Source organism: Exophiala aquamarina (assembly GCF_000709125.1).
Source record: "Exophiala aquamarina CBS 119918 chromosome Unknown aczIA-supercont1.1, whole genome shotgun sequence".
In the NCBI taxonomy this organism is placed as follows: domain Eukaryota; kingdom Fungi; phylum Ascomycota; class Eurotiomycetes; order Chaetothyriales; family Herpotrichiellaceae; genus Exophiala; species Exophiala aquamarina.
In genome coordinates, this window is record NW_013550587.1 from 4,028,495 (window position 1) to 4,046,908 (window position 18,414).

General features: G+C 50.3%; 8 protein-coding genes across 8 annotated transcripts; 3 read left to right on the plus strand and 5 right to left on the minus strand.

Moving 5' to 3' along the window:
- Positions 1 to 652: 652 nt before the first annotated feature.
- Positions 653 to 3,116, plus strand: A1O9_01423 (uncharacterized protein; the record flags this gene model as incomplete). Its single annotated transcript, XM_013410581.1, has 10 exons — positions 653 to 812; positions 913 to 1,010; positions 1,074 to 1,255; positions 1,325 to 1,463; positions 1,533 to 1,613; positions 1,692 to 1,816; positions 1,867 to 1,931; positions 2,006 to 2,380; positions 2,474 to 2,543; positions 2,630 to 3,116. 10 exons carry the CDS (start codon positions 653 to 655, stop codon positions 3,114 to 3,116), a joined length of 1,782 nt encoding a protein of 593 aa, XP_013266035.1.
- A 528-nt stretch (positions 3,117 to 3,644) lies between these two features.
- Positions 3,645 to 5,271, minus strand: A1O9_01424 (uncharacterized protein; the record flags this gene model as incomplete). Its single annotated transcript, XM_013410582.1, has 3 exons — positions 3,645 to 4,772; positions 4,849 to 5,010; positions 5,068 to 5,271. 3 exons carry the CDS (start codon positions 5,269 to 5,271, stop codon positions 3,645 to 3,647), a joined length of 1,494 nt encoding a protein of 497 aa, XP_013266036.1.
- Positions 5,272 to 5,966: 695 nt separating this feature from the next.
- Positions 5,967 to 8,207, plus strand: A1O9_01425 (uncharacterized protein; the record flags this gene model as incomplete). Its single annotated transcript, XM_013410583.1, has 4 exons — positions 5,967 to 6,340; positions 6,404 to 7,095; positions 7,150 to 7,385; positions 7,446 to 8,207. The coding sequence occupies 4 exons, from the start codon at positions 5,967 to 5,969 to the stop codon at positions 8,205 to 8,207; spliced, it is 2,064 nt and encodes a 687-aa protein (XP_013266037.1).
- A 105-nt stretch (positions 8,208 to 8,312) lies between these two features.
- Positions 8,313 to 9,320, minus strand: A1O9_01426 (uncharacterized protein; the record flags this gene model as incomplete). The annotated part of the gene is made up of 1 exon (XM_013410584.1): positions 8,313 to 9,320. The coding sequence occupies one exon, from the start codon at positions 9,318 to 9,320 to the stop codon at positions 8,313 to 8,315; it is 1,008 nt and encodes a 335-aa protein (XP_013266038.1).
- A 588-nt stretch (positions 9,321 to 9,908) lies between these two features.
- A1O9_01427 (uncharacterized protein) lies at positions 9,909 to 10,428 on the minus strand (the record flags this gene model as incomplete). Its single annotated transcript, XM_013410585.1, has 2 exons — positions 9,909 to 10,234; positions 10,305 to 10,428. 2 exons carry the CDS (start codon positions 10,426 to 10,428, stop codon positions 9,909 to 9,911), a joined length of 450 nt encoding a protein of 149 aa, XP_013266039.1.
- A 765-nt stretch (positions 10,429 to 11,193) lies between these two features.
- A1O9_01428 (hsp70-like protein) lies at positions 11,194 to 13,257 on the minus strand (the record flags this gene model as incomplete). The annotated part of the gene is made up of 1 exon (XM_013410586.1): positions 11,194 to 13,257. One exon carries the CDS (start codon positions 13,255 to 13,257, stop codon positions 11,194 to 11,196), a length of 2,064 nt encoding a protein of 687 aa, XP_013266040.1.
- Positions 13,258 to 14,034: 777 nt separating this feature from the next.
- Positions 14,035 to 15,025, minus strand: A1O9_01429 (uncharacterized protein; the record flags this gene model as incomplete). The annotated part of the gene is made up of 2 exons (XM_013410587.1): positions 14,035 to 14,904; positions 14,963 to 15,025. The coding sequence occupies 2 exons, from the start codon at positions 15,023 to 15,025 to the stop codon at positions 14,035 to 14,037; spliced, it is 933 nt and encodes a 310-aa protein (XP_013266041.1).
- A 344-nt stretch (positions 15,026 to 15,369) lies between these two features.
- A1O9_01430 (uncharacterized protein) lies at positions 15,370 to 15,884 on the plus strand (the record flags this gene model as incomplete). Its single annotated transcript, XM_013410588.1, has 3 exons — positions 15,370 to 15,507; positions 15,569 to 15,590; positions 15,700 to 15,884. The coding sequence occupies 3 exons, from the start codon at positions 15,370 to 15,372 to the stop codon at positions 15,882 to 15,884; spliced, it is 345 nt and encodes a 114-aa protein (XP_013266042.1).
- Between the last annotated feature and the right edge of the window lie 2,530 nt (positions 15,885 to 18,414).

Consider the following 18,414-nt stretch of genomic DNA (forward strand, 5'->3'; position numbering starts at 1 on the left):
CGACCGTGCGAGTTTGAAGGGGGGCGGTTTCCTTACCAGCCTCAGATCTGTCCAACCTCTGCAATCCAAGTCATCCGTTGAAACTACGTATATTGCATCGTCCGCTAACGATATCATCAACATTCGACGATCTGGGGAAAGAGGATATGGCGCCACTAACACCATCCTACATACCCCCACCCGGATATCGCTCTGCCCTGGACGAGTTCAGAGAGCTATTGGAGCGGAAGTATGCTGTCAAACTGAGTACGTACGTCCTATGCCCCGAGACAGTATTATTGCAAAAACTTGTTGCCGGTGATTGCCAAGTGAAGCACTGGTGACTTGTTGTTTCATTCTTCTTCCCAGACGAAGGCGGTTCCTTGCCCGAGCCGTGTTAACCATGCCCCCTCAATAGGATCGTATGACGATCTGCACGGTTTCTCCGTCGCACGGTTAAATGACTTCTGGATGAATGTATGGGAATTCACGGGTGTGCGTGCATCAGTGCATCCAAAATCGGTACGCATACCGAGTTGGCTGTGGTTCGTTGATGTGGTCTCGATTTCTAATAATTGGACTTTGCGTCTCCAAATAGGCTATTGACGAACGGCTCCATATCGACGACTTCCCGCAATTTTTCCCTGGTGCGCGTATCAACTTTGCAGAGAACATGCTGAGCCGAAAACAAACCGGAACGGCGGTCATCGACATGGTTGAAGGAAACTTATTCGATCCTGAGAAGTATTCCTGGAACGAGTTGCGTGGACTGGTCAAGCGCTATGCGAATGCTTTGAGAGCCTCAGATGCCGTGAAAGGTGATATCGTTGCATGTACGTGTTCGAGTCTCCGACTCTTCAACTCCTATACGTGACTTTTTATGCCCGATATCCAAGTGTGAGAATGGTTGGTTGACTAATCTTCTGCGCATAGTGGTGGGAGGCAACTGTGTAAGATCTCTCGCGTTGCTGCTGGCCACCACTGCCATCGGAGTTGTGTTTTCATCATTTGCGACGGATATTGGAGAGAAGGTAGGCTGTCAAACCTGCAAAAAATGGTCGACCAGCAAACAGATCCTAATTTGGAACATCTAGGCTCTTGACGATCGACTTGGTGTGCTCCGGCCACGCTTCGTCTTTGCAGAGTCTGGGTATTCTTACAACGGGAAGACTATCGATATATCAAGAAAGATCTCTTCGGCATACGCAAATCTGCGGCAGCAAGGGAAATGCGAGCTTGTGGTTATTGGGCCAACGGAATCCGTCCAGGGAACACCGTAGGTGCTTCTTCGGAGAGCGTATCCAGGCAACAATACAATTTGAGACTAACTTACTGGAACATGTAGGACATCGTTCGATGACTTCATAAATCGGGGGGAAGGGGCGGAGTTGGTCTATGAACAGCTTCCATTCGAAAGTCCAGCCGTGGTTATGTTTTCTTCAGGAACAACGGGAGTTCCAAAGGGAATTGTGCATTCGCATGGTGTAGGTTCTATTCTCCAGGCAACACAAGCCTCTGGTCTAGACTCGCTGCTGACGTCTGATTTCATGCAGGGCCTGTTGATGGTGGGACTGAAAGAATATGTGCTCCATAACAACCTGGGTCCTGAAGACGTGCATTTTCACTTCTCTGGTGTAAGTAAGGCTCGTGGCAAAACCATCGGTTCAGCCTCAAGAGTACCACGCAATCGCTGACCGTGGTTCATTGTACAGATCGGCTGGACGCTGTGGAATATATCAATCGGGGCATTGTTTACGGGTTCAACGCTGGTTTTATATGACGGCAGCCCCTTTTACCCCTCTCCAGAACGCTTTCTCGAGGGCGTCTTCGCCCAGGGGTTCGTTTTTCTCTCTATGTTGGTTTCAGAAGTTGCTGACCTCGCGCCAGGCTCACATCCTTCGGGGCAGGACCGCGATATTATTCCGAGTTGCAGAAACGCAACATAAAGCCGTGTAGGTGGAAGATGAAACCCCCTCCATCACCTGAATTGTTGAAATTTCCTGACAATCATGGCGTCGTGACCCAGATGATCTCAAAATTCTTCCACCTAAATTACACACGATACTCTCAACAGGAGCGCTGTTGACACCGGCACTCGCAACTTGGCTTGTCTCCGCCTTCGGGGCCGAGAACAACATCTGTCAACTGTCTATGTCAGGCGGAACGGAGCTCTGTGGTTCCTTCTTGCATGGGACAAGATCACTTCCATCTTACCCCGGCGAGCTGGCTGTAAAATCTCTGGGTATGGATGTGGCAGTGTATTCAGCTGAGGGCACAGAATTGCCAGATGGAGAGAGTGGGGAGTTGGTCTGCAGGAAGCCATTTCCCAACATGCCAGCCATGTTTTTGAACGATGAGAAGAGGGAGAGGTACTATAATTCGTACTTTTCGAATTTCCCGCGTAAGTCAAGGTGGTCCAGGTCCCTTTGAACCGGAGTCGTGTCCAGATGGCAGGGAGATAGATGTTTGCAGAGACTGACTAGGGAATTGGCAGACGTGTGGACGCATGGAGATTTCATCCAGGTAAATCCCGAGACGAGAGGGATCTACGTCTTGGGCCGAAGGTAAGTTTGTTCCTTCTGAAAGAGTGACCTACTCTATACAGATCGCCACGTCCATCGCCGATTGACTCACGTTTTCCCAATTCCAGCGATGGCGTCCTCAACCCATCCGGCATCCGCTTCGGTAGTTCCGAAATCTACAACATCACATCCATGCCACAATTCACCTCTTCAATCCTCGATGCGATCGTCGTCGGTCAACAGCGCGTAAAGCCTCCCATGTATTCGGACCCGACCGAAAGCGTGGTGCTGTTCATTAGATGCACTCCCTCCGCTAGCAGCGGCACGCTCACTCCCAATCCCAAACTCGTCAAACAGCTCAATGACGCCATCGCTAAAGACCTCACTCGCAGACACGTGCCCGCTTACATCTTCGAGGCTCCCGAGATCCCTTACAACGCCAACGGGAAGAAGTTGGAGATCCAGCTCAAGGCCGTCCTGTGCGGTGGTCGCGAGGCGCTGGAAAAACTCAAGACCACCAAGGAGGAAAAGGCGCTGCTGGTCTGGTATGTGAAGTTCTTCGAGGTAGAGAAGATCGTGAAGGAGCAGGAGGGACGACGTGGTGCGAAGTTGTAACCTGCTGAGAGGTGGAATCGTCTCGCACACTTGGATGGAAAGACTTTCCTTTCAGACTTCCCTTTAGGGTACTTGTTCGATGGCCGCCTGGTTGACGCCCCTTATAAAATCCAGCGGACACAGTCCAATGAAATAGAGTGCTGCGCCCCCGACAAATATGCCTGCACTACATGCTGCTATAGCCTGTTTGGGCCTTGGGGCAATGTAGACGCCCAAACCAGCAAGCTCATCACATCGCCTACCTCCGGTCTACTCGAAGCGCTTAAGGCCTGACTCACTCTGGCTCAAGCCACTGAAGCTATACATATGGGAGTTCACATTCTTTCTCATAGACGGTCGTAATCACCTAGCTTGTACACAACACAACACGGGGTACAAATTGATGGATGCGCTCGATAGTGCACCGACTAGTCTCCTTTCCTACCACCCGGTAGTAATTACCAGAACCCAAAAAAATCCATCCACTCCCCTACTAAATACGATAGCATCGTAGATACCAACATCCAACACCGACTGCCTGCTACACAATCAGTCCATGAAGAAGTGATCGGGATGCGTATTCCCGATCTCATCGATGGAACGCAGCCTCATTTGCGCGGCTTGCTCGGTATACTGGTTCTCAAGCTTCTTCTTGTTCTCCCATCTCAGGGCAAGGCGCAATGAGCCGGCAAGTAGAGCAGCGAGTGACAACAGGCCCAGCGCAGTGCCGTTACCCTTCCTGTACAATGGAGGGTCATCGTAGGCCTGGTTGACACCGAGGGCGACAGCCTGCGCAACGCAGTTGATCAGTGCCGTGGCGCTCGCACGGTGCGTGTAGCCGACGTTGATGCTGGCGCTCCAGGTCAAATTGATGACGACGTTAGGGAACAGGCCCATGGCGAGCAGGCAGGTGGCGAAGAACCGCGCCGAGTTGTTGGTGACCGCCAGGAGCAGGATGAGGCCGACTATGGACTGCGCGCAGTTGATCAAGATCACATAGCCTCGACGGCCCCACTTGTCGGACACGCGCGCCCAGAACAGAATGCTCACGAATGCGCAGGCGTAGACGATCACGGACATCAACTGTGACTTGACCACCGTCCAGCCAAAGTTGTGTAGGATCTCTGGTAGGAAATTGCCGACGGCGCTGACGCACGAAACGGTCGCGGACTCGATCCCGACGAGCATCCAGAACTTGTAGTCGAACAGGACTTGGAGGATCTTTCGCGGGAGAATCTTTGATTCGCCTGTGTTTTGTGCGCGACGGGACCGGCGGATGATAAGTTTCTTGTCTTCTTCTGTGAAGCCGAATCTGATCTTCTCGGGGGTGTGTGGGAGGAGGAGTAAGATGACGAAGGCCCACCCGACGGGAATAATCCCTTCGATCAGGAAAATCCATCTCCATGGTAACCAGCCGTTTTGGCCATTGAGGTTCTTCTGGACTCCATACGCGATGAGGCCGTTGAATGCGCCGGCGACAGTGGCCATGGAGAAGAAGATGGATCCCCGGGTGGCCAGTTCATTGTAGGGATACCAGAATGACAGGTAGAAGACTGACCCCTGGACAAAGGCTTCGGTCACTCCGACGAAACTTCTAATTACCATGAGTTCTGCATAGCTGTGGATGACAACGGTGCATGCAGTTATCAACCCCCAGCCCATCATGGCTATACCGAACTGCTCTCCGCGTATTAGCGCACTATTGTTGATATTTTTTATGGGATGCACAAGAAAAGAGGGCAGCGTGGCATACCTGAAGTGGTGGCCCTATCTTCCGGACCAGCAGAGTACCTGGCAGCTGCAAAGTGATGTAACCCACATAAAAAATACTGGCGACATTCGAATATTGTTTAGGTGTGAGGTGTAGCTCTTTCGACATGCCAGCGATCTTTGCGTTCCCAAGATCGGAACGACCCTTAGGATCCGTCAGCAGACCCACAGGCAAGCAATCCTTCTCATTCTATGACTGTACCATGGATGCCAGAAAGTAAACGGTAGATAGGAGGGGAAGAATCAGGAGGTCAATCTTCCATTTCACTCTCCGTTCACGCTGGCGCTCCTCCGCTGTGAGCTTCAGGCCATGCTGACCAAATGCTGGCACTCCTTCGATAAGCTCAACATTGTTCTCCTTCTGAGATGCATCGTTATCATCATTGACCTTCAGGGTGGTCGCCATCTTAGATTTGCGTGGTTGTTTTCTGGGGCTTGTAGGGGTCTGAAAGATATCGTTCGTGGAGCCCATATTGGCGTCTGAGGGCCCTCTATATAGATGTTATTCCTTCCCCAGCACATTGTAGATGTTGCACCATCACCCCGGCTGTGCCCGCAGATGATCCTTGCAATGGAACTTTTTAGACTTCACCAATGCGAATCTTGTATAGTGCAAGCTTCGCCAACACTGCCTGTTGGCACTTCATAGTGGGTGGAGAACATCTTGATTGAGTTGGGGCTCGCAAAACAATTCCACGTTGTGCTCAGATTCAGCCAACCAGGCGGCTCTCGCAGCTAGATCCGAAAGCTAAAACACCTACAGGCTCTTCAGAGCGAAATTCGGCGGCAAGCCTCACACTATCCGATGCCCATTTTGGGGATTGCGAGAAGTGACCAGTCTTCTGATCAGCTGGCATTGCCACAAGCTGCCTCGGTTGAGCTTCTTGCAGGCACCTTTCCTGGGGTATTTGTGTGGGGACCATTGTCATGATGCTTGTTAAATGCCGCCGAGCCCCCCTGGAAATATGCGAAACTCGCTCGAACCTCATAGGTCGCCCGATGCCGGACAATTGGATATACGTTTTACGCCCGGGGAATCGGAGGCCTTGAAGCTCGAGAGGAACGAGTATTTCCAAAGTGCAAGGTATATTTTCGACCATAATGGCTGCGTTGGATCACGATCGAGACTTCAAAATGACAGCGCTCGTCCATATTGTAACCCCGATTGGGATGTTGGGCTATGGGATCAATCAAGATCACCTTAATCAGGGACTGAAAGAGACAGTCCCCAGCGGTGTTCCAACTGCCATAATTCTCGACTCCGGCTCGACAGATGGAGGCCCCAACTGCTTGGCCTTGGGAGTGATGACATGTGCACGTTCGAATTACAAGCGTGACCTGACAAAGATTCTGGCATCGGCCCATCAATTCAAAGTCCCAGTTCTCATTGGGTCTGCCGGTGGTGACGGCAGTGACGAGCATGTCGAGGAGATCCTACAAATAGTGGAGGAAATTGCGGCAGAACCAGGCAATGAGTGAGATTTTATGCATACCCCTCGCTGTGCAGCAAATGCTATACTGAAGCCTTGATTCAGGAGCTTTGACTTCAAATCGGTTACCATTTTCGCCAGTGTTCCCAAAGAGCTCGTTTCTCGTCGCCTAGCGGAAGGAGCAGTTTTTGGATGTGGACGTGCTGTCCCACCAGCGTCACAGAAAGATATTGACGATGCTCCACGCATTCTCGCCCAAATGGGGCCCGAACCCTTTGTCAACGCAATGCAAGAAAACCCTGATTTCAGCCTGGTCATCGGAGGAAGGGCGTATGACCCGGCGCCTTACGTTGCTTTTGCCGATTACTGGTTTCAGAAACACATTCCAGACCCAGACTCTGAGCAATACAGCAGGCTCCTTGGAGCTTTCACACATATGGGAAAAATAATGGAGTGTGGGGGTGTCTGTGCTGTCCCGAAGTCTGCTGGTGCAGTCTCGACCGTCTACCTGGATGGAACATTTGATGTTCGCCCGTTGGACCCTCGCTGCAAGTGCACTTCGTTGTCCGTGGCTGCACATACCCTTTACGAGAAGACCAGGCCCGACATTCTGCATGGTCCTGGAGGGTATCTTGACCTGCAAGCATCGAAATACGAGGAGCTCAGCGATGGAAGAACTGTTCGGGTCCGTGGAGGGATATTTCGCACATCAAAAGCGCTAGGCGTCCCCTACACCGTCAAGCTCGAGGCGGCGAGGCGTTCTGGGTTTCGGTCATTGTACATGGGAAGTGTGAGAGATCGTAAGCATATCATTCTAGGCAAACTTTTGTGTTTCTGACTCGCTTCTCCCTTAGCAACTCTCATCAGACAACTTGATGAATTCCTGCTGCGGATCAAAGCATATGTTGCTCAAAATCAGGTAGATCCGGGCATGTGGAAATTAGGGTTTCACACATACGGCAGGAGCGGTCGAGTCAAGGGGCAGAAAGTCGACCTTCTACCAGATGAAGTCTTCATTGTTGGTGAGGCGTTGGCGGATACCCAAGCGCTGGCAACTTCAGTGTGTGATACAGCTCGGGTTGCTACCATTGTAAGTCTTCCGCCAACCGGAAAGTGATCTTAGTATTGGCTAACGTGCTCCACTTTCAAGCACGGTGCATATCCTGGACAGAAGGCCACAAGTGGTAATTTTGCATTTGGAATTGTGGGTGCAAAAGTTATTGAAATGGGCTCTTGTCCTGAGTTCTGCCTCTACCATCTCATGGAACTCCAACCGGGTGAGGAGTCGGCCGCACTGATCCAGGTGAAACGCGAGCCAGACGTGATAGCGGTAAATACTCCAGAATTAAGCACGAATGTGCCTGTATTTCGGTGGCGAACTGAACGCGTCGGAAAGGCAGTGGGACTCGCCGACAGCAGTACACAGCAACAAGACATATCCCCGGAGAAAGGATCTGACGAGGTTCGGGTACCCGCGGTAGTGAAGGCGGAAAGTGAAATCACTCGAGGTCTTCGACATCTCCGTGCCCACGCCACTCTGGCTGATGTAGCAAGTGTTTTGCGGTCCAAAAACTCGGGTCCATTTGAGATCACTTTTGATGTGATCTTTGAGAGCGAGCAAGTGTATCGCATTATCAAGGAAAGCCAAATATTGAGCAGCAAGCTCATCGAGGATCTTTATGACCTTAAGCCAGAAGATGTGCTCTGGTGTGGCTGGTTCGATCAAGCCAGAGCCTGGAAAGCCACAATACCGCGAAAGAGGCACGGAATATCCATGGCTGGTGGAGGGTTTATGGAGAATGATATCCACGGCTCACAGCAGTACATTCCTCTCTTGCACGTGGAGCTGCCTGAAGAAGTTCTCGGACCGCTGCAGCAAGCTGGCGAAGGTGCAAAACACGTAAACTTGTAACATTTGTTAGAACGTATAATCAATAGGCTGTCATGCAGATAGATCCGTGGGGAGCTGCGACTTACTCATCTCATGAGCCGAAACCTGGATGCAAATGAGATTATGCTAGGAAGGCATTGTTGGGGGCTTGGAGGGTTTGTTTTGCTGTCCAGCCTCTGGCCAGTCAAGAAGTTGTTCTATTCCCTCATTAAACTCGTATGCTCTGAAGTCGAGCAGGTCTAAGAATGACTGATCCCATATATCCTCTGGCAATGACATGGTTTCGTCATGGGGCCCAGGTTCTGGGAGGTCCGAGTTCGGAGTCGAGTCAGTGTAAGGTGCTTGAGAAGCATCGAGCTGTGGCGGAGATGTAGGATCAATGTGTTGGCGGATGTTTGCTGTCCATGCCGTCTTGCCTCTAATCTTAGAGGCTAGGATCAGAGCGCCCCAGGCAACGGATGCGCTCGCCCGATCATCGACTTCGATCCCAAGATCCGAATTGCCGCTATCGGCATGGCGACAGAGTACTTCTATGACAGCGGCAGCTCGACCAGACTCGGAAAATTGGTGCGGTGCAGTGGCCCGAAGCTTTGCATGGACCATTAAGACCTTATTTCGGGCACTCAGCTTGTCTTCATTAGGACAACTGTTGTTGAGAGCGAAGTATTTGAGAAGAAAAAAAGTCGCGAAGAGGACTCCACGAAAGAACATCTTTGGGAGAGCCAGATAGCGATTGATCAAGGCTTCATCGTTATGTCCAATAGGCACGTCCAAGGTATTGCAATACAACTCAATGATGCGGTTTGCAGCCGTCATTCCCAGAGTTTGAAAGGTTGCGCCACGACTATGAGGATCGAAGCGCCGTTTGTTGGTCGATGACGCCCCTTCCTTTACCAGTGCCAGAGTATAGACATGTAACTTACCAACAACGAAGGAGAAGGTGAGATGGGTGTCAAGAGAGCAAGACAACCGCAGTGGAATATTATCCATTTCTCGGTCGCACATTTGCACCAATGTCTCTCGGACTGAGCCGTCCATTTCTCCTAGCATTGCATCATGGTACTTTGCGACACAGCGTTGAATCTCTGCTTCGATGGCTAATTTGGTCGGCACAAAGCTTCGCTCAAGAATCATGTCGACAGTGGAGAGCTCGTGTGCACCTCTTAGCGAAGGTGGGACCCCGATAAACATCGACAAGCTTGTAAGAGACTACTTAGCAGGTGGGCATCTCGGAGTGGGGGAAACAAACGCTGTGTGGACACTGAAGCAAGCCAACCATGTCTTTGCCATTGTCTCCCGATGTTCCTGTGAGATCCCAGAAAGTGTTGGTCCGGTCGATGTCAAAGAACGTGGGAGGCCTAAAATAAAAGCGGCATGAACGGCGATTCCGGCATACATCAGACTCGGATCCTCTAATTGATACATGAGTGGCGTTGGCCATGTACACAGACAGAGAATTGCCTGAACAGTATGCAGAGAGTGAGGGTTTTTGAGTAGTGTTTGGTTCATAAGATTGGTGTAGGGCGTAATAAGCAAGTTGTAACGTGAAACATAGTCTGAATGATATCGACTAGCGATAAAGATAACCGTCCAGAAACAAAATGGGCTAGAATCCTGAAAACTGCGTGCATGTATGTTCGTGTCAAGGACTGGGAGATGCGGATGCAGAACACGATGGAAACTAGGAGCATCAGTCAACATCTTTGAAGTTAGCGCCTTGTCTTACAACAAAAATAAGTTCCGAATATCATTCTGGTCGAAGCTACACCCCTCGAGTTGCGCTTCTTTCAGCCGGAGAAGGCAGCTTTCGTCCTGATTCAGGCCGAAGGGGTCGCTTGAAGGAAGTGCTCGCTGCTGCCCAACACGAGACTTGTCTCGAAGTGCCACAGACGATGTAGAATCGCTTGCAGACGGGGTGCTCGCGGTCTTAGAAGCGGCTTCTGTTGCCTGAGCATTAAGAGCTTCTCTCAGTTGTCGTAGTTCGTTCGTGACGGACTGTAGGCGTAGTCGCGTTGGTGTTCTCTTGAACGTGGAATCGATGACACACACTAGATTTCGCTTCGTACATCGGGCACAAGGTTGAGGAAATGTGTCGTTGGCATCACATCGCAATTTTACCTGGCGGCATTCCGAACAAGCCTTTACAGGCCTCCTTCGCGCAGTCCCGGGATCCATGTCTGGTCAGTGCGTCTTGACCCTTAGTGAGGAAGCTCTGTTCGCGCTTATCAGCATGTTGCGACATGCTGAGGTTGAGCCGAGTTAGGATGTCGCCTTTAACAGCCTTGGCGTATCACATGACGCCGCTATTTCAGGCCAGCCACTCTGGGTACATATACGTACTCAGAACCTGCCCAGGTGGGTGCATGTACCAGAGGTATCTAGAGGAATAGGTAGGAAAACATCGAGTTTATAGCCACTAGCTTCGACAGGGGGTCATTGTATACGAGTACACAGCGGACACTCGGGTTATATCAAGGGGTGCGCAAAGCCAGCGACATTATTCGTTCGCAGATGTACTAACTCAACATGAATTGTATGTACAGCTCCATTGAGATAATTAGAAGTCCGCAAGAGTGGTAGTACTTTTACAGAATCACATGGCATCAGATGGTTTAGGGATAAGCAAAGCATGAGAGGACACAAGCACGCCTTTATAGATTGGGTCGATACCGACACATCACGTTTGTGAAGACACACACTAGGGGCATATTAAAAGCACAGATGTGCACACAATACTGGAAACATGGAGAAATTGATTTCATATCATATCATTCACTCAGGAAAGCTGTTCTACTTCCTCGTTTGCTTTGTCTGCAAGCAAATATGACAATGGAACAATAATGCATACTTCATAGTCACCCATCGAGTAAAAAGCCTGATGCTTAAAAATCTATTCCGTGCAAGCAAAGGTATCGTATCCCTTTTTCACTGATCAACGCCGACGCCGCTATGATGACACAAGGAAGAAAGTCGCTCATATGCTTTTGGAGACCGAAGGTGGAATCGCTTAGTCGACTTCTTCGACAGTTGGGCCATCATCTCCGCCACGAGCACCACCGGCGCCAGGGAAACCACCAGGGCCACCAGCACCGGGGAATCCGCCCGGACCGCCAGCACCGGGGAAACCACCTGGAGCACCACCAGGGGCACCACCTTCGCCTTGATAAAACTTCATCATGATGGGGTTGGCAACACCTTCAAGCTCCTTTTGTTGAGACTCATACTCGTCCTTGGTGGCGGTCTGGTTCTCATCGAGCCAAGAGATGGTCTTGTCAATCTCGGCCTTGAGCTTCTCCTTGTCAGAGGCGTCGAGCTTCTCATCAACCTTAGAGTCCGAGAGGGTGTTCTTGAGAGAGTAAGCGTATGATTCCAAGCCGTTCTTTGCAGAGATACGAGAAGTTTCAGCTTCATCTTCAGCCTTGTATTTCTCAGCCTCAGACAACATGCGCTCGATATCCTCCTTGGAAAGACGACCCTTGTCGTTGGTGATGACAATCTTGTTGGACTTGCCAGTGCCCTTCTCAACAGCAGAGACGTTCATGATACCATTGGCATCAAGATCGAAGGTAACCTCAATTTGAGGAACACCACGGGGAGCAGGTGGAATACCAGAAAGTTCGAACTTGCCGAGAAGATTGTTGTCCTTGGTTCGTGCACGTTCGCCCTCGTAGACTTGGATGAGCACACCGGGTTGGTTGTCGGAGAAGGTGGAGAAGGTCTCCGACTTCTTCGTTGGGATAGTGGTGTTTCGCTTGATGAGGGCAGTCATCACACCACCGGCGGTCTCGATACCGAGAGACAATGGCGCAACATCGAGAAGGAGGATTTCGTTGGTGGACTTGGAAGAAGTGTCTCCAGAGAGAATGGCAGCCTGGACGGCGGCACCGTAGGCAACGGCCTCATCAGGGTTGATGGACTTGTTGGGTTCCTTGCCGTTGAAGAAGTCCGAGACGAGCTTCTGGATTCTGGGGATACGGGTAGAGCCACCGACCAAGACGATCTCGTGAACTGAGGACTTGTCGATCTTGGCATCGCGGAGGACACGCTCAACGGGCTCCATGGTGGAACGGAACAGATCCTGGCATAGCTCTTCGAAACGAGCGCGGGTGATGGAGGTATAGAAGTCGATGCCTTCGTAGAGAGAGTCAATCTCAATGGAGGTTTGAGCAGATGAAGAAAGCGTGCGCTTCGCTCGCTCGCAAGCAGTTCGGAGACGTCGAAGGGCTCGTGCGTTGGATGAGAGATCCTTGCGGTGTTTTCTCTTGAACTCGTTGACGAAATGGTTGACGAGACGGTTGTCAAAGTCTTCACCACCCAAGTGGGTATCACCCGCGGTAGACTTGACTTCGAAGATACCCTCCTCGATGGTGAGGAGCGAAACGTCAAAAGTACCGCCGCCAAGGTCGAAGATCAAGACATTGCGCTCCCCTTCAATCTTCTTGTCGAGGCCATAGGCAATGGCAGCAGCGGTGGGTTCGTTGATGATACGTAGGACATTGAGACCGGCAATGAGACCAGCATCCTTGGTAGCCTGACGCTGGGAGTCGTTGAAGTAGGCGGGAACAGTGACAACAGCGTTATTGACGGTGCCACCGAGATAAGACTCTGCAGTCTCCCTCATCTTGGTCAAGACCATAGAAGAGATCTCTTCAGGTGTGAAATGCTTGACCTCGCCCTTGAACTCAACCTCAATGACAGGCTTTCCACCCTTGTCGATGACTTTGAAGGGGAAATGCTTCATGTCGGCTTGAACCTCAGCATCGGCAAACTTGCGACCGATGAGTCGCTTTGCGTCGAAAACAGTGTTCTGGGGGTTCATGGCAACTTGATTCTTGGCCGAGTCACCAATCAAGCGCTCAGTGTCGGTAAACGCCACGAAGGAGGGGGTGGTTCGGTTGCCCTGATCATTGGCAATGATTTCAATGCGGTCATCTCGAAAGATGCCTACGCAGGAGTAGGTTGTACCTAGATCGATACCTATTGAGGGTTCGTTAGCATGTTGCTGCTGAGCCTGGTGGTCTGCCTGGTGGTTGCGAGGCTGCGGAGTTGACTTACCGATGGCAGGAGCCATTCTTGTGTAGAGTGTATGAAAAGGTGTGGTAGAGGGATTCTAGTCGTGTCGAAAAGAGGAAAAAGAAATGCGAATTCAGAGACAAGTCTTGTGGATGACTTCGTCAGAAGAGAATAGGTTTGAGATGTCTGGTTTGGATGTGAGAACATCCGAGCGAGGCGAGTCTGGTTGGGCTTTTATGAAGCTGTGAGGTAGCAAAAATGTCAGGCAGGCTTGGCGGAGTGCGGAAGGCAAAAGAAGCTGGTGGAAGATTCACCACAACGCCAGAATCGCCCAATCCCCACCCCGTCTTTCCAGCCTCTTCCGGCATGTTCACTGCTGGAATTGTGTGCAACAGATTCTGAAAGGTATGTGATTTGCCTGCATGCATTTTATCTACGGGCATGCTGTTGACAAAGGCTTCAGATCAGTATGAACTGGTGCCGGTCTGGCCAGCAGCGGCAGGCAGGACAGCGGCAACGACGTCATACCCCTCACCAAAAATTTCATCATCGACGAGGCTGAATTATCCTGGAGGGGCGCGGGGCAGACCCGATGTTGCCTGGGATTGGCAGATATGCTGCCAGGCAACCCAAGGCGGCCGATTGACCCAGAGATAATCTATTCAATCCATTTCTCCACTATGATTGCATAGATACTCGTACATCCATGGAATCACCAGATCCCTGCATGCAGCATGTCATGAACGGGAGCATTGAAAATTTTATCTACCAATAATCATTCAGATTCTAAACAGTTCGCCATGTCCTCCGATGTGCAAAGAATTGCGCATGATGATCAGACACTAGGATCCACTGTCACTGCCCTGAGTCTCATCGAATTTGGTACATGCTCAGCTTGAGACGAGCTGAGCGATGCAGTTCTGAAAACGGTGGTTGATGAGCTCGATGATAACCCTCGGCGATTGTCTTCCGGTGCCCTGGGTTCTCCGTTTCCTGCACTGTTACTCAGTTCTCGATCCTCTGCTACAGACTGACGTTGCTCCAGCCGCCGCCGTACCCATGGACGAAGATTAACTAGCGGGAATCTGGTCAGCGAATATCCGTGGGCATCAGGAGACAGCATTGACGCTTCCTTACAATATCCGCCGCACGCGAAAACCCCGAGCCATAAAATTAGCTCGGAGCCATACATGACCATTCCCAGGATATCCAATTCGCGCTGGAAAATCACAGAGGTCAAGGATGTCAGATCTCCTAATGCGTCGATGAAGACAAATAGGAAGGATATCCCTCGGACTGTCCTCTCCTTGTAGATATCCCAGTAGTGCCGCAAGACTCCGGCGGACAGCAGACAGGCTGATAGTACAGCCATAAAAACGGTGGGCCACTCCACCATTTCACGTCTCGCCTTTCGCAATGCAAAGATCAAACCACATTCAATACCACCCATCAGAAGTACCACAGGTGTCAAAATAGCAGCAGACTTGCTCAGCGGCCATTGATCTCCGTAATACTTGCACTGAATCCAGGTCACCAGACTGAGGAATGTCAAAAGCTGTGGTTGAATGCGTAGGGCCACATTGAAGTCTTCTACGATGTTGTAGACCCCAAGAGGTATCCCTGCTGCAGCCCAAAAGAGCATCATAGTTGGCTGAAGGCCTGTTGTGTCATGTCGACGATAGTTGATCACAATCTGCGGGATCAGCTGGGCGGAAACCATGAGTCAATGCATGTGTGAGCCTCAAATGTTCGTTCAAACTAACCTGTACAGACCAACATATTGCTCCCGTCACTCCAAGTATGTTTGCGGCCACAGGAACATCCATATTTTGATTGGCAAGTGAACATAAAGTGATCGTAAGGCCACACTGAGACCTGATATACGAACTAGGATAGATACGTGACTCGACTCCGGCTTTCGGAGGTACTGTCGCGCACGTGATAGAAAATAACCTAACCTGATTAACTCTAGCGTTAACTTGCCGCTTGGCGGCAACCGCGGTCCCTCTCGTTTGGGTCGCGACCACTTGGTATACAATTTACCAACTCCGACGTAGTAGCGCTCTGATCCACACCCGATCTTCACTTGTTTCCTATTACTACTTTCTCTTGCGTCGCAGACCTAGAATCGCTATCTGCCGCACAATATCCCTGCAATACCTGCAACATCATGTCGGCCAACGGCGAAACTGAGCCTCACGGCACGAGCGAGATCGTTGACACAGGAAAGGGCAAAGGAAAAGCCGTTGAGGACTCAGCTCTAGCGCAAATGGAGGAGGATTCTGACGAGGAAAGCGGCGCTGAAGAGGTATGAATTATCCTCACAGACTTCTAGTTTTACGCTTTTACTGACGCTATTCATCATACAGCAACCTGATCCAGAAGAAGACGGTACGTACACCGAACCTCCGTCTAGCGACGCGACAACCTCCCTCTACCCTTTGCATGCGCAATTTGCCATCCGCCTATTAAATTAAGAGCTAATAAGATTTATTCGTAGAGGACGAAGATATGGAAGAGATCGACCCTTCGAACATCGTCTCAGGACGCACCCGCAACAAACAGATCGATTGGGCAGAGGCTGAAGAGAAATCCAAAGCAGCAGGCGATGAATTTGACGACGAGGACGAAGATGATGACGAGGACTTCGAAGACCAAGATGATGATGATGAAATGAAAGATTGAGTTGACTCGGCTCGGCTCGCCGACAGTCTCGCCGACAGTTGCATCTCTAACCTACATGAAGAACTGATGAATGTGGGAACGGATCGAGCACATACCGAGGCCTCATCCTTGCTCTGTTTAATGTGAACCACGGCCTCGCTGGCGACTTGCTGGATATTTCACAACCTTGTATTCCAGGGTCCCAGACGGAGCAAAGCACCAGCGGGCATCATCAATCAGCATCATCAAAATGCTCTCACTGTTATGGTACGGCGAATAAAAGTGATGTCCTAGATCACCTTGTTGTTTCACCGCTTTCCACATAGCAACTCTCTGTTGCATTTCAAAAGGCGTCGCAATTCCACTGGCGTTGTAAGCGAATACAAGAGTTGGGTTCTGCGAAGACGGTTGGCATGGAAAACCCTCAAATGGCGGACAAGTAATCCAGATCAAGTCAATACAGTTCTTCTTGTACTCAAAAATTTCTCCAATAAACCATCAAAACCAGTGACATCCTCAAGTCCTGTCTTTTGTCCTGCTCTTCTTGCGTTCTAACTTTCTTGGGCTCAACCCCTGATAGCTCCCGCCTTGCGTATACGGGAATGTCACACCACCTTATTGAAATATAACAGCTGAAAATTACAGGCAAAATATTTCTCTACTAAGATACCCAGGCCTGTCCTTGTCACTTCGGCTTGGCTTGCTGCCCTGGCTTTTGGAGATGTCTCCAACCTGACGGCTCCCCTTCTTCTTTTTAGTACTATGGATAAAGACCATGATCGTGCCAGTTGGCATATACATCGGACAAGAGTCAAGGCCTGGGTGGAATTCGTACTGCGCTCAATGACACTCTACTTTATCCTTTTCTTCATTTTATATGTTATTCTTGGGCTTGCCACTGACTTGATCTACCGCCTACCAGCTGGCGGTCCGCTGATTTATGGCTCTAGCGTGATATTGCATATAGAACGGGCGAGTGTCCAAGAACATCGCCCAGGGCTGGCCCGCCCGCTGATGGCAGGGAAGTTAAAGCGTCGCACTTACTCTGCCCATGCACTTACCCTGTCTCGTTTCTACCCATGGCCTGATAGAAAAGTCAAATAGAGCTGACATCTCGAATAATGTGTTAATTGTAACTTTACAGTAATGCTAGCTCCTTGGAAAGTTGAGACCTAGTCACCTAGGCTGGGAACTCCCCGGGCCCCAGGCCCCTGGATTCACTCTATACAAACACAGAGCCGAACAAGTGAGATAATTAGCTGCTTGACTTATTGTCCATGGCTCAAGAGTCCAAATTAAGACCAAAGTCCTAGATACGTGGACCTGTAAGTTAGCACTGAAGTTTAGTGCGCGTGTCAAACAACGAATTCATTCAACCTGTCTGATGCTTCCTTCTGTATAGGTAGCCCGCCTGCCTGTAGCCACAAGTAAGAGAAATCCAAGCCTCATGACATGATGATTAACGGTTACCTAGGACCTCATCAGCAAGTTTAGGTGGCAGTTGAGAGGATTACTTACCTAGGTAGGTAGCGAGGCCGGGAATTTTCAAGGAAAAGGGTTCCAAAAAGAAGGCGTTCCTGGCTCTATCGTGCATTAGGAAGTACGTGGTAAGTAGAGATATTTAGGATATCCATCGGCTATACGAAATCAAATGCCTGCGTAAGGTCTAATAACATCCGCTGCTAATTTGCGCTCGCTGCGTGAGGAGAATATGGGCCAACACATGGGCTGAGGGCTCTTCCCATCTGTAGAGCTTGCCAAGCTGCTTCGGACAGCCTTGGTCGTTGATGGAAAAGCTTGGGTGAAGGCGCAAGAGCCACATTATAGACAAACCTTGTGAGAAGTTGTTAGGAATGTATAACATTCACGACTAATTTTGGCGTTGTGATAATCCGCATCACAGTCCAAGATTGATGAGAGAGAACAAAGCTTTCTGTGCATAGGGGGTAAAGCTTGAATGTAGACCTGGTTCCATGCCGCCCACTCCGTGCTGTGAGATGTCAGATCATCGCCTTGCAAGGATTGGCTCAAGTCCTCGTCAAGGAGCCACACTTGGAAGTTAGAAACAACGACGGATATTGTTTCGGCCGCCTCATTGAAACCCCAGTTTGCCAAACAATAGGCACTTGGTCGTGGACAGCGATGTAAGTGTAATAGTGAAAGAATGAAACTCGCTGCTCGGCACGACGCTGAAGGCTCGAGCCAATTCCCAGAAGAGAAAGTCTTTCGTTGAGAGACGTTGGACTGAGCACAGTCTCCGCATATATTCCCAGAGGCCGTTGGAGGGAATAGCATCATTCGTCAACCAGAGTTAACACCAGTACAGTCGGGTCAGCTCAACTCTATGGGTGCCAGACAAGTCTGGCTACTAGAGTGTTGACCACAAATCAGCTCTATTCCTGAGCAGGAAGCTCAGATGCTCAGCGCTGGAAGCATTTCAACAAACCTCCCATCTAGTGAGTGACTCGACGATCAAGATCTAGTTGGAGTCTCCGAGAATGGAACATCACGGTATTATCATTAGAGTTCTTTTGTATTTGAAAGGAACAGA